The sequence below is a fragment of the Oryzias latipes genome, chromosome 2 (genome assembly GCF_002234675.1).
Source record: "Oryzias latipes chromosome 2, ASM223467v1".
Lineage (NCBI taxonomy): Eukaryota > Metazoa > Chordata > Actinopteri > Beloniformes > Adrianichthyidae > Oryzias > Oryzias latipes.
Window position 1 is genome coordinate 14,220,205 of NC_019860.2, and position 13,629 is coordinate 14,233,833.

Genomic DNA, 13,629 nt, shown 5'->3' on the forward strand with positions numbered 1-13,629 from the left:
GATCTGAAAAAGAGCCCTACTTAATACCCTCATGATTACTACTTTAGGATGTATTAGACTGAGTGGGGTATTTTTGTTTATTTACACAGACGATATAACAAACAAAAGAATTGATCAAAACGTTGACATTGCATTTTTATTTTTTCATGCTTTTATCTTCGTTGACAGGTAGCCACCAAAAGCGGAAATGCCACAGATGATCATATAGATCCGGGTAGCTTGAGGCCACGCCTCTACGCTACAGCCGTTCAGAAAAGGAAAAATGAAAAAAAAAAAAAGAAAACTGACAGTTGTACGGACATTTGATTGGTCATCGTCGTCAATGCTTTAACGTGATTGGCTAATGACTAGACTCGCTGTTTGCCCTGCCAATCCCCTTTGACACGCTCGAATCTGTTTCGGTGTGTCATGTTAACCTAGCATCGTTTTTGTTTACAACATGGCTCTTGTTCCGTACGAGGAAAACTCCCTCCCGGCGCTTTCGAAACTCCACAATGCAACTGCGCAGTTCCGCTTCGCCAACCGGGACTTAAGTCTTTCCCAGGACTGGAAGAAGCTCGGGGTTGCGGCAGTCGTGTGGGATGCGGTACGCAGGAATGTCTCTTCTGGTCTTTGCCTTCAAAGCTCAGCCAGCATGAACAACGTGAACCTACATTGATTAATAACAACGATGTGAAGACATGAGAGTACCAACACTATGAAAAGTTCAAACCATTGAGTGTATGTGACAACCGGACTGAGTGACCCCTTCCCCCTCGTGTTCCAAACAGGAAGTGCCCGCGTGCTCCAAGAAGCCAAAATCCCATAGACTTCTATAGAGAAATTACTGTTATTTTATTAGTCAGATTACCCATTCTTGCCCTGCTACATTTTTTTAAACACGTCCTTTGCTTATCCTATTTTTTTAAAAGACATGTCTGTAGTGCAAGTTATTAATGTTATAAACTGGCCAATCAGAAACCTCATTCAAAGTATGTGGTTCCACGTCAGAACGTTAGAAATATTTGACAAATTTGAGTTGCGTCCGAATTTACCTACTACATGGTGCACTATATTTTGCGTTCGCCATTTTGTAGTGCCGTTCAAATCTACAATTCCAAAATCGAGTGCCCTGGAAATTTCCCAGAAGTCTCTGCGAAAAACCAATGTGCATCGATGCTCACTAGAGAGACAAATATAGACCAAAAAGCATTGCGTCGGAATAATTTTTGCCCAAAAATGTATTTCAATGTATTTTTTTAATAAAACTGCCAATGTTTTTATCTTCAGTAGAAAGTAGATTAATAAATCAATTAGACTTTAACATCATGAAATTGATGACGTCATTTTTCGCTGTTTAAAAAAAAAAAAAAATTGTGAGAATGGTGTTCGAATTGCTTTTAAAATCCAGGACACTAGATAGTTCCGCACTATATCGTTTTTTAGTAGTTAGGGATTAGAGTGGGAATTCGGACACAGCCTTAGTGTAGCACGCTTTGAAGTAGTAGGAGTGTGGCCTTCTGTGGTTGCCATAGAAACGTTGACTCAGACCAATTGCTGCCCACTTACATCGTCTGGCTCCAACATGGTGGCGTCTGTTCCACGAAAAGATGGCGAGCTAATTGACTTTTTTTCTTTGGAGCCAGAAGTAGTTTTGTATGGGTGATGTCAAACTCACTCAGTCCAGTTTTCTTATACAGTGGTCCCTCACCATATAGCAGGTCAACTTTCGCGGTCTTCCTCTTTCGTAGATTTTGCATTTAATTTATATTACTGCGCTCTGCGTCCTGATTGGCTGTTGACCTTGTCAATCAATCTCCTCTGTGCCATGTCTCTTTTATAGTGAGAATATCTTCTGTTTGTTCATTATGTATTTCTAAATAATATTTCAACTTTATTATCATACACAAAAGGAAACATCTGTGATCCTACTTTGCGGATTTCACATATCGAGCGTTATTATAACGTAACCCCTGCAATAATCGAGGAAACACGGCAGTCAAGGATTTTACCAGAGAGTTAGTGACAGCTTTTGTGATTCCAGAAATAATATTACTGTATAGAAGACACCCCTTTAGGACTTATCAGTATAAATACACAACAGAGATGGTAGCAGTTTTATGAAGAATGGATGGAAGACATCAAGTCATACAAAAATCAAATTATATTAAGACTTGAATTTTTCTTTAATCAGTATACAAATCAACCATTTAGACAGAAGACTCAATCAATGATTTACAACTTGTATCTGGATACTGAATTATAAAGGACTTCATGACAATGAATTGACATATGTGAATAGATTTAATCTGGACATGGTTATCGATCTGTAGTCAGCCCAATGGATGTATGACAACAAAGGTGGGACAAAGAAGAGATAGGACGATGGTTTTATCATAAATCCGTTGGAAAGAGTGAACATAAGCAATGCCATAGAATTCAAGATAAAGCGATTCATAGGGACACACTTAGCTAAACTAGTAGCTTTATCATATTAGTAAACAGATTAATGGAAGATGTAGAACACATGCCAAGGTAGACTAAATACTGAAGACAAAGAGATACATTTCAAAAATAACTTAAAAAACTCAAATGTATGTGGACGATTCACAATATCATAAGTAAAATATTCAGACAGATATTGTTTGAATTTCTTAGAAAGAAAGGGCTTTTGGGTAGGTCATGAATGAGATGCAGTGTTAGTAGAAGGGGTAAAACCTCTTGAATCACACCCCAGACCAGGCGGTGCCGATAATGCACCATTGTGTTGTTTGTTAGCCGCCAAAAAACGAGACAAGAACAATAGAACCCTTTGATAAACTGATTGTTTTGTCTGCAGGCAGTTGTCATGTGTGTGTATCTGGAGCTGGGAAAACTGGAGCTGAAGGGGAAGCGGGTCATTGAGTTAGGGGCCGGTACCGGACTGGTGAGCATCGTTGCAGCTCTGCTGGGTAAGTTTTCCCTTTTTCTATAATTAATAATAAAAAAGGTAAAGGTTTAAAGGTTCCTATTACCTCCAGGTGCACACGTGACCGTCACTGACAGACTGCCCGCCCTAGACTTCCTGTCAGCCAACGTAAAGGCTAACCTACCACCGGATTCTCACGATGCCGTGGTCATTTCAGAGCTCACCTGGGGCGAGGGACTGGAACGTTACCCAGCCGGGGGCTTTGACCTGGTCCTGGGAGCAGATATCGTCTATCTGGAGGACACTTTTGCGTCTCTACTGCGAACTCTGTTGCACTTGTGTCATGACACCACAGTCGTGTTGCTGTCCTGTAAGATCCGCTACGAGCGAGACACGCACTTTCTACGCATGCTGGAGGAGGTCTTCGTGGTCGAGGAGGTTCACTTTGATCAAGAAAGGGACATCCATGTTTACAGAGCCAACAAACGGCAACCAAGGGGAGAGTTATGACCCTTTAAGTTTACTCAATGTTACAGCATTATACAAATGGGTCTTTTTTTATGTTTAAAAGTTTATTAAATGCAATTCTCATAAAAACAGAGAAAGCCTCATTGTCAAAACACTAAATGGATTGGGTTTATAGTAACAGAAAAAAATTCAATTTTCTTTTGGATTTTCACTGTAAAACAAATTTTGTTTGCTTATAAAGTGTAGTTTTTGTATGATTCACACTACCGCCCAACTATTTTGTCACAAGAGGGCCCAAGTCTTGGTCTCCTTGTGATGGACCCCAGCCCGGATAAAACACAAGGTCGTGTCAGGAAGGGCATCCGGTATAAAAATCTCTGCCAAACCACCTGTGCAAATCAGCTTCCACTGACGGGATATGCCAAAAGGTAAACAACTTTTGTAAACAAAAGCATCGTCACACTTCAAGTAAACTAACAGAAAGATCTGATTTAGCGTAAAAAAAGTACAATAAACGTATTTAAAGGAAAAGCAATCCATAAACTTAAAGAACATATAATGCCTTTTCTAAATAAAAATCAATTTTCTTTAACCTAGTCTTTATTGTCAATACCTGGATTTAGTAAAATACAGTAGCGTCCTGTATTTGAAATATATTTTTTAAAATTTATTATGTTTCACTGCACTTTTGAAAGATTATTACAGATAAAGGAAAAGTGAGGTTCCCTGAGGGTTATGTTACGTTCACACAGGGCTGCGTTCGAGAGACAACTTTCAATGAAAAGTGGTCACACGTAATCGTGTATTTTAGGCTTCTGCATACAGAAGTTTATGCTAATTTTGAAATCTGTTTTCAGGCTTCATGTTCAAAACGTGCGGCAATTAAGCGTGCGTCATTAGTTAAAACTAGTTAAAAATACTTTGACCACAGGGACTCAGACATAGTATAGTGACGTTTGGGTAGCGTCCTTTTCAATACACGGAAGTATCAACTACAGTTGGAAATTGATCATGAAGAAGAAATTCATAATTGCGTTTTGTGCCCAAGTGAAATTATAGAACACCAAGTCTTTTAAAGAACAGCGTGGAGCAGTGAAAAAACAAGACTGGAGCAAGATTTGCAATTGTACCAATAATTTCCCACGAAGTGTCTAATAACTGCAAGTGAATGCGCTAGTATCAGGTAGCGACAGACCAGTGTGATCACTAGGGCTGCACAGTATGAAGAAAACATGCCATATGCGATATTAGAGATTAATATTGAGATGACGATATAACTTGTGATACATGAACAAATAGCAAAAAAACCAAAAACAGTATTTCCATTTCACTGCAACAGTTTAAAAATTACACTCTAAATGACCATCATCTACGTAGGAGGCGATCATCTAACTTTAAAGGGCTCCATCCCATTGGTCAACAACGTGAAGGACTCCCTCCGATTGGTCAAATGCATAAATGGACCCGCTAAATACTTAAAGCTGCCATAATTGCGTTAGCAAATTTAAGGTAAAAATTTATTGCAACATTCGCCATCTTTTGCGATGTGCGTATTGCACAGCTTGATATTGTAAAAGTAAATGCGCGATCGATTGTTCAGAACACCGTATGCTAAATCACATTCCCGGTGTGTACGTAGCCTCACATTTGGCTTTGTTCAGTTTGTAGATTTACATAATTTCGCGTTGTCCATTTTTTAGAAATTATATTAATTATTTCGTTTCTACTGCATTAAAGGTTTCATCGTCCAACTTATGTAAATTCCCCTTTTGCAGCACTGATGCTTTCATTTCTTGTGGTTTTGTGTGAAGCTCAACATCAAAGAGAAATGAGTCTTTGATCTCCCTAAAATCAAAGGGGTCACATGACCAGACGATCTCTTTTATGCGCCTTTGAAGAACCAGATGAGACTAAATTACCAGAAACACATTTAATAACAGCTGCCAAAAATGTCATATCTGTATAGCTCTAACACAATGCACTTTATAATGCAACTTGACATTTAGAATTTTTTGTTAAAAAAAGATAACAAGAAGCAACATAAAAAAAGCATACTTTTCATATTTATACATAATACCTAAAGAGAATAATATGGCATTCCTTTCTTATTTTTCGCCGATTTGGTCAAACTTTACAATCCTTTCGTACAAATTTTTAATCGCAGATGTCCGATCGAGTAAGAGCCTGTTGGTGTTGAAATGAGGATTGTAAATGCAAAGAAAGTGCCCATTTTTTGTCCAACAAATGCAATTTTTGGAGGAAGAGTTCGCAAAATATAGATCTAGGTATCAGTACTCTCTCAAATATAGACTTTAGAATATAGCAACATACGATTACAGCTCTCAGAAATCTTTTTTTTTTTTGGCTGCTTGTTAAGGCTCATTAGTTCGTAAAGAATCAAAAAAAAAAAAAAGTTTAAAAATCCACAATATAAAAAGAAAACAAAACAGGTTGTTTCCATGTCTCTTTGTGTTTCCTGGAGGGTCTTGTTGTAACATTTCATCAATTTAAGTCGTTGATTAGCATCTTTACGCTTAAAAAAAAGCCTCGATTTTTTTTCTATTTGTTCGTGCCGAAAACATAATAAATGTAAAGTAAAATCCAAAAAATAAAAACAAGAAATTATAGGATGAAATATTTTACCGAAATACAGGTGAGATAAAACAGCCGACCTACAGTTGAAAGCGTAACGAATGTTAATGCGTGAATCCGAAGGAAGCTGCGTGACCGGTGCCAGAGTGAAACCGCCGGCGTTCCCCCTTTTTGACGGGAATCTCGTCTGGTTCGTCCTCGGTGGGATTCTTTACAGTTTTTAAAAAGAAAGTTGTAGAAAAAGGAGGAGTGGCGTCCAGATGCTTGGCTCTGTCCTGAGTCACTGTTTATGACGGGAGGGGAGGTGCCTGTCAAGCCCCGCCCACCCACCCCCCTTCCAGCAGGTGTGTGTTGATGTTTTTTGTTTTTACTCGGATTTGTGGCAGTACAAGTCTTTGAGAGCTTTTAGTTCCTCGATGAGGGTTTTGTTTTGATTCTCCAACACGGCGACACGGTTCTCCAGACACTTCACATACTCCTTCTTCTTCCGGCGACACTCTCTGGCGGCCTCCCTGCGGCGGAGATCGAAGGTCAACATCTTCTCTCAGCGATTTCTCCAAACTCCAAAAGCGCCTTTCGGTCACGTACCTGTTTTTCATCAGCCGCACCTCCCTTTTGCGCGTCACTTCCTCCGTGCCACCCCCCGTCCCCAGCGCTGGCGACGTTGCCATGACGACCCCAGAAGTGAGGGCACTGGTCGAGGTGGTACGAATTTGATAAGCTTGAACGTCGCCGGAAGCAGCTAACAGGGGAGAAAAAAACCAAAACAATTAAAGGTCAAATGGTAGAAAAACAAAGTGTTAAATTAAAACACCAAAGATTATTATCTAATGACATGCAAATTATAATATTTAGTTTGAAACGTCAACGCAAGGGCTGAATTTTCATTTTAAGGGTTGAGTTATATTTATAGGGTGCACCGTCAATGACTGGTCTGTTTTTGAACTTACGTCATATATAAGGCGCATAAAGGGAGACAAAAAAAACTTTGTGATAACCCTAGAACTCGTTTGCAACATGCTACATGTTAGCCACATTAGCGTGTTGACCAAACCTGTAACTCCCAACGGGTAGATAACACTAAACATTGGACAGATTTCGTGTAGCCTGCTTTTAAGTGGAAAGGTTAGCGCTAGGGTTTTGGTTCCATCAAGCACACTCCTGATTGGCGAGAGTGGTTGCCATAGAAATGCTGACTCAGACCAATTACTGCTTACTGGTGTTTTCACAGCATCTGCACCGTGAAAACAAAAAAAGGCGACCGAAGTGACTTTATTTCGTTGGAGCAGGAAGCAAGCAATTTTCTAATCTGCGTGACGTCACCCATGAGTGGTAACATAAGGGGGCGGGGACAACTGAGTCAAAACCCTTCCCTCACCTTGTACGACCACCTGGTTGCTGGGCACAAGGATCTGCTGGCCGTCGCTGGTCTGCGCATACTGCAGGATGGTGGCGCCCTGCTGACCTGCAGCCGCGCTGGCCATGGTCAGAGTCTGCAGGCCCTGCACCCCATCTGTGCCGTTATTGGCCAGCTGAATAGCCCCTCCCTGAGTGATGGCGACTGCACAAAAGGAAGGAGCACAACTGGCATGAAGACTTTCGCCTTTAATGTGTAATCCGTCGTTTTTGGGGGAAGGGGCTCCTTACTGTACTGGCCACTGCTGGTTTGATAAATGGGGGTTGGCATGGTGACCGTGGTGATGGCTGGAGTCGAGTCGTCTTCTGATTTCTCCTCTTCAATTCGAGGAACCGCAGGGGCGTCGGATGACAAATCGTTCAGAATTTTCCTAAAAAAAATACACAGAATTTTTATGTTGTGCCTTTTTTGGGTGCTCTTTCCTGAAACTTTTAGAGAAAAACCGACCTGTATGATGGCCGCCTGGACAGAATCTCCCTCCTCTTTTGAGAGTCGGTGACGCTGTCAACCGACTCCTGGGAGTCTTCGCTTTCGGCAACTGTTGAAATCTGCACACAAACAGCAAAATTTTCCCACGTGAACCGAGAAAACCAGATCCCAGGATACATCCCTGATGGGTTCCCCAAGTCTTTACCTGAACCGTTTGGACCTGTGGCGACTGAATAACCGAAGGCTGAGCGGCTTGGATCACTCCGTGCACCTGCACCGTTTGACCGTTCGGTAGCTGAACCAGGGTGACCGTGGGACTGTTGGAGGAAACTTGACCTGCCGTTAAAGACGCCTGCATCCAAGACAAACATGTTTCATTTTCATTTGATCTCCCAAAACAGTAAACAATACAATTTTAGATTTGACATTTATGACTAACAAAATCAGATTATGCACCATAATCGATCAAGTATGACCTAAAAACACCAGCAAATATGGTTTCTGGGTGCAAAACTATATACAAATTCTCAAAATATGATTTATTTTGGACAACTTTGTGCACAAATGTAGCCGCCTTTGACTCCGCCTTTGCCTTATCAGCTCAAAAGCGACCGCTAAGCACTAAAACAATAAATAGAAATTTAAAAAACCTGTATTTGTAGGAGTCAATTCACCTGCGTCAGGGTAATCTGCTGTGTCTCTGGCTCCGTTTCGCTGCTTTGCTGCGTCTCTGTTCCCGCTTCCATGGTCATCTGCAAAAAAAGAACAGTTGAATCGTCTTTTTAAAAGCGCGTCCAGTGGCTTTTTTATTTGGGATTATGATGTTTTAAGCCAGAATTAAAAAGAAGAAAACTAAAGTAGAAATTTAATAGAAATTTGCCTCCACGTTAATGGTGTGGAGTAAGCAAGCCCCCTTCCCCATCACCCATCTGTTTACATGCTCTTCTGGTACATTACAGCCACTCACAACCCCAACCTAACATTACTGGCGCGAAAAAATAAATAAAATAAAAGGCGAAATTTTCTTTAATAGAAGTCCCTGATCATCAGAAAAATGCCACAACTTGTTAAAACACCCAAAAGTGGGTCTTTTACAAGTAATATTTGAAGAATTCAAAATTTTGTTTGCTTAAAAGTGCGGCGAAACAATTACATCAACCTTGAAAAAGTTTTTGAAAATTTGAACAGTGTTTTTATTGCCACGATGGTTACATTTTGATACGCTTTTCTTACTGTGCATTAACACGCAACAGGTATGCGAAGCTGATTTACTACAAGAGGGTGTGGTTTAGCCTGACATGCTTGCTAGCACAGTAGCAGGACTGATGTTTGTTTTAACCTCTTTTAATACTTTTCTAAAAAAAGAAAACAAAAAGATGAACGTAGGAAAAAGGGAAGACTTAACTAAACACAAAAGTAAAAAACATAACAATACGTATGATCTTTGCAATGTTTTAGTTTCGAAATCGCTTCAAAAGTTAGCATGTGCGCTAGTTAGCTCCCTCGTTAGCATGCTAACTATCGAATAATTATTAAATGATTGCAGGGATGCATTGACCATTTACCCAGAGTGCAATTCGTGTATTTTGTTTCTTAAAGTTATTTCCTAAAATTGTTCACATCACATCGTCTTCTTCGTTTTTAAAGTACGTACCTATTTTTGAATTTCTGAGTGGTACCGTTAGGTTGCTAGCTTCAATTTTACATGGAGGGAAACGTCTGCATGCATTGTAAAGCAGTTTGTTTTTAACCAAGATGCTCACTTTTAAACAATGAAAATAACGTTACTGGGTTTATTTTTAATTGCAGCGGGTTTTAAACTAATGCTAAGGTTCACTAGCAAACTAGCCCCTTTCGCATTCGTTTATTAAATAATAATTCCAGCACACTCCCACATTAATACCTCTATCAGCTGAGCCAGCCTCGCAGAGACTGACTCATTTTGTCAGCCTCTGCAACACCGCCGCCATGATCTCTTTGTTGGCTCTGTGCGGATATATTGGGTAGAAAAATCATCTCCGGCCGGCCGTATATCTGTTTAGCAAACATCGGATGCGTATCCTCTTACCAACACAGACTCGCTTCGTCACTCCCGGGTCTACGGAGCTCCACTTTTATTCAGACCGACACGTAAGAGACCGCGTCAGGCTACACCTCCGTCGCGTCACCGAGAACAACAACACGGAGAGGAGGACGAAGGAGACGACGACAGCGAGGGAAAAAAAAAAAAAAAAAAAAAATCTAAGGACCGCCGAGAAACCCCGAGCGAAGACGGAAAAAGCCGAAAGATGACGATAAGAACCGAAGAGATGGGGCGAAATACGAACAATGTCGAAGTGCTTTTTTTAAATTTAACATAAAAGTGCTATTATTTAAAAATCATTGACTGACATAATAATATTAAAAATAAAAAAAAAAATCACAGTAAAAGCTGACTCAGAGAACAAAATAAAATGAAAATCACATGAAAACGCAGAACAATATATATATATTTTTTATTTCGGTTATCTCGGCAACTTCAATAGAATTAGCATTTTTTTAATTAGCCAATTTAAATATGCAGAAAGTCTCAAGATAACTAATTCTTTTAGACTGCCCTCTTAAAAAAGGGGAAATGAATCATGAAACATGTTTTTTATGTCAATCTTCAAACAAATATTTTGTTTTCTTGCAGCCAAGGTTCTGTAGTTTTTTTTTATTATAAAAATTTATGAGTCACTAAACGAATGACAAACTTCAAACAATACAATCTTTTGTAGTTTTTTGTTATGTTTTACTTCATGTTAGATTCATTATATATATATATAAAATTATTGTAAAGCTATAGTTATACATAGTGAAAAAGAATACAACCATGATGGACAATATTAAACAATTTGTAAGTCCAAAAAGTTAGAAAAAGCAACAACAAAAATGTCAAAAAGGACCAAAGAGATGGGGCAAAATACGGAGAATGTCAAACAAAGTATTTTTAATATTTTCTTTTTATATATATCACTTTTTCTTCTATATAATTTACTATCAAAGAGCAGCACAGTCAATTTTTCATGAGAAAAAAAAATCCCAATATTTGAAACCTGCTGTAAAACCCGGAAAGTGAGATGAAAAGCAACATACATTTAAAAATAATATTGAGGCAGTAGAATTCTTACTTATTTAAAATTTGGGTCAACATCTAAAGGCATCTAAAATATACACATCTAAAAAAACATATAAAGAAATGCTTTTGTAGCACAAATAAAACAGAAAGAAAAGGAGACAACAGCCTTTTTTGAAATCTGAAATAGTTTGTAACTTTTAACAGGTTTAAACATGACTTCATTTAAAAATAAAAGAGATCAGCAAAAGTAGTAGAAGGTAGTCTGATGTCAGCATTGATAAAATACATAAATATATAGATATTTTTTTTACTGTTTGTGATGCATCTCAGCCAGTATTTCATAAATGTAACAAACTAAAAATAAATTACTGATAAATTAGTGACCCTTACCGGATTTTTTTGGTCTACAACTTAAAATCGTTGAATTTTTTTCTTCAAAAATACAGTCCAGCCCATAACCTGGCGGGCCTTAGGTGTAAATTGTGGTTGTGCTTACTTCCCTCATCTTGATTTTCCGTGGTACGCGCTGCCGAAAAATCTGTCCAAACGTTTTACTTTGAAAACTGTACAACTTGATGGGTTAATAGAGCATCATGGGGGCTGGAGCCTGATGGAGTGATACGTACGGAGCTTCAATTGATTGTGAATGAGTTGAATAAGGTTTGACTTACCGGACTGTTTTGCTTTGCTTAATGCGACTTTGGTCCCAAAAAAAAGTAACTTAAAAAAATTCAAAACAAATATTTATTTCTACCTGAGCCTCAGGTTACAAACAGAATTAGCAGCAAGTTTAGAAAAATGTATTCACTGATTTACTTTAGGGTTAGCAAATTCAATGTCTAATTGACATAATAATTACGTTTTACCCTCTTATATTTTAAATTGCTGTTTTAAAAAACGGAAAATGAGTTTTAAAAAAAATTATAATTTCAAAACACACATTTTATTTTCTTGCACTTAATTTTTAGTTGGGATGTTTTGATAAAACTTTATTGGTCATGAAATGAGTACTAAACTTCCCACAATGCCATTTTTTGCGGGGGTTTTTTTGTGGTTATTTTTCTGTATGTCAGATTAAAAAAATAGTGTGGTTATATGCAGTTCTAAAAAGTAAAAAAAAAAAAAAGAATAAAGTATAGATAGTCTTACAGAAGTATTTTTTTAAAATACAAATGTAGTTTATTTGTGCAATAAATTGATATTAAGAAGTAAATACTTTTTAAATTTCTTTATTATAAACTCTTAAGTGCGCAACTGAGTATTAGGGCCAATATGAAAGAAAAAAAATATGAAATATATGAGGATGAAGTCGTTAGATTAGGAGAATAAAGTTGTAAAATCATTAGACATTTTTAAAAGAATAAAGCTTTACAGTTGTTAGAAAAAAGTCAACATTTTTATGAGAATAAAATCATGAATTTATGACCTAAAAAGTGGTGACTAGAAAAAAGTCACGCTCTTCTCAAAATAAAGTTGTTTTTCAGAAAAATAAAGTGTTTTCATCAAACAAATAAAGTACAACCGATTCAGTGAGATTCTGGAACAGTTTGATTTCCATACATTTTTGTGAAATATTTAAGCGAAACTGTGACTTTTTATATTCAAAAAAAGTCTTTCTTCATGTAAAACTACAATTTTGTAAAGCAGAAATTCATGACTTTATTCTCTTAAATTGTTCTTTTTTTTAAACAATTCAATGTTTTCTCATAATTTTACAACTTTTTCTTGGTAAAACTTAGACTTTTTTTCCTCATAATTTTTAGACTTTATTCTCATATATTTGTTACTTTTTCCCCTAATAATCTTTCGTATAAATTAATCTGCATGCAACACTAAATTAATAAATTACACTTTTAGTCCAAGGATTAAAAATATTGCTGATTCATGGGGTTGCAGTACCTGTAGACTACACAAGGTGGCAGTAAATCCTTTTTTATTTATGACAGATCGTGTTTAAGCCACACTACTTCAATTCCAGCCTAGATGATCTTTTCTCTGTAAATCTGTCTGATCAAACATAGTTTTCGCCCCCACCAAGATGATTGTAATAAGCAGACAGCGTGCAAATTACTTAGAATGTTATTTACAGCCATAATGATTCATATTCGCTCCTCTCTTGGTCATTGACTGGAGCTGTAAAAACGCACCCATCAACGCCGTCTGCCGTAGCAACCAAATGGCTCCAAAGCTGCAGCAGCTGGTCAAAATCCTGTGGGGAAAATGAGACTTCAGACCAATTTATGGCCATCATTTTTATGTGCGAGGTCATTCCGGAGGCCTCTTAATACACACGAGCACGCTGACGGCTGTCAAACATATGCCAATCTTCACCCATGGGGTGATTGACTGCACCTATGGTGCAAAAAGAATGTGCACTCAAACTGATCCTCTGTCCTTGCCATAAACCAGAAACGAGTGATATCTTCAATTCTGTGAGGAAAGACGGCGCGCTTCTAATTTTTTTATTTTTTAAATCGCTCACAGCAAACGTGGTAAATATTCATCGCAAGACAGCCTCTCTCTCTGCTGCAGAGTCCATGTCAAGAACTTGATTGGACATTGATTTCCTCTAATAATCACCAGCAGCTCCAATAGCCTTAACAAACCATAATTAGCCTGCGCCGGAGGAGACGTTTCATTACTTATCAATGATCACGCAGCGGAAACCTGTGCACCTTAAGAGTATTCGCAGGGTTTGTGGGAAAAATTGCTCGATGACTTGTGCCGTTCGCGCAT

The 13,629-nt window shown here is 38.2% G+C and overlaps 2 protein-coding genes across 4 annotated transcripts; one reads left to right on the plus strand and one right to left on the minus strand.

Moving 5' to 3' along the window:
• The first annotated feature begins 241 nt into the window (after positions 1 to 241).
• Positions 242 to 5,781, plus strand: mettl21a (methyltransferase like 21A). Its single transcript, XM_004066534.4, has 3 exons — positions 242 to 586; positions 2,819 to 2,930; positions 3,000 to 5,781. Exons 1-3 carry the CDS (start codon positions 440 to 442, stop codon positions 3,395 to 3,397), a joined length of 657 nt encoding a protein of 218 aa, XP_004066582.1. The 5' UTR covers positions 242 to 439; the 3' UTR covers positions 3,398 to 5,781.
• LOC101158674 (cyclic AMP-responsive element-binding protein 1) lies at positions 5,461 to 9,998 on the minus strand. 3 transcript variants are annotated; one of them, XM_023964955.1, is made up of 9 exons: positions 9,862 to 9,998; positions 9,697 to 9,779; positions 8,468 to 8,545; positions 7,999 to 8,145; positions 7,812 to 7,912; positions 7,595 to 7,734; positions 7,326 to 7,508; positions 6,536 to 6,689; positions 5,461 to 6,459 (listed from the first exon to the last, which is right to left on the minus strand). In XM_023964955.1, exons 3-9 carry the CDS (start codon positions 8,543 to 8,545, stop codon positions 6,315 to 6,317), a joined length of 948 nt encoding a protein of 315 aa, XP_023820723.1. In that variant the 5' UTR covers positions 9,697 to 9,779; positions 9,862 to 9,998; the 3' UTR covers positions 5,461 to 6,314. The 3 variants fall into 3 exon arrangements, with proteins under 3 accessions (XP_023820723.1, XP_011482141.1, XP_023820720.1); XM_011483839.3 differs by lacking the exon at positions 9,697 to 9,779 and having other exon boundaries at positions 9,862 to 9,997; XM_023964952.1 differs by lacking the exon at positions 9,862 to 9,998 and having other exon boundaries at positions 9,697 to 9,855.
• Positions 9,999 to 13,629: the final 3,631 nt, after the last annotated feature.

Coding starts and splice junctions, on each gene's coding strand:
- mettl21a (XM_004066534.4), top strand. CDS start 440: ATGGCTCTTGTTCCGTACGAGGAAAACTCCCTCCCGGCGCTTTCGAAA. Junction 587..2,818: donor CGGCAGTCGTGTGGGATGCG/GTACGCAGGAAT, acceptor TTTTGTCTGCAG/GCAGTTGTCATGTGTGTGTA. Junction 2,931..2,999: donor CATCGTTGCAGCTCTGCTGG/GTAAGTTTTCCC, acceptor TATTACCTCCAG/GTGCACACGTGACCGTCACT.
- LOC101158674 (XM_023964955.1), bottom strand. CDS start 8,545: ATGACCATGGAAGCGGGAACAGAGACGCAGCAAAGCAGCGAAACGGAG. Junction 7,735..7,811: donor TCCAGGCGGCCATCATACAG/GTCGGTTTTTCT, acceptor TATTTTTTTTAG/GAAAATTCTGAACGATTTGT. Junction 6,690..7,325: donor CAACCAGGTGGTCGTACAAG/GTGAGGGAAGGG, acceptor CTCCCCTGTTAG/CTGCTTCCGGCGACGTTCAA.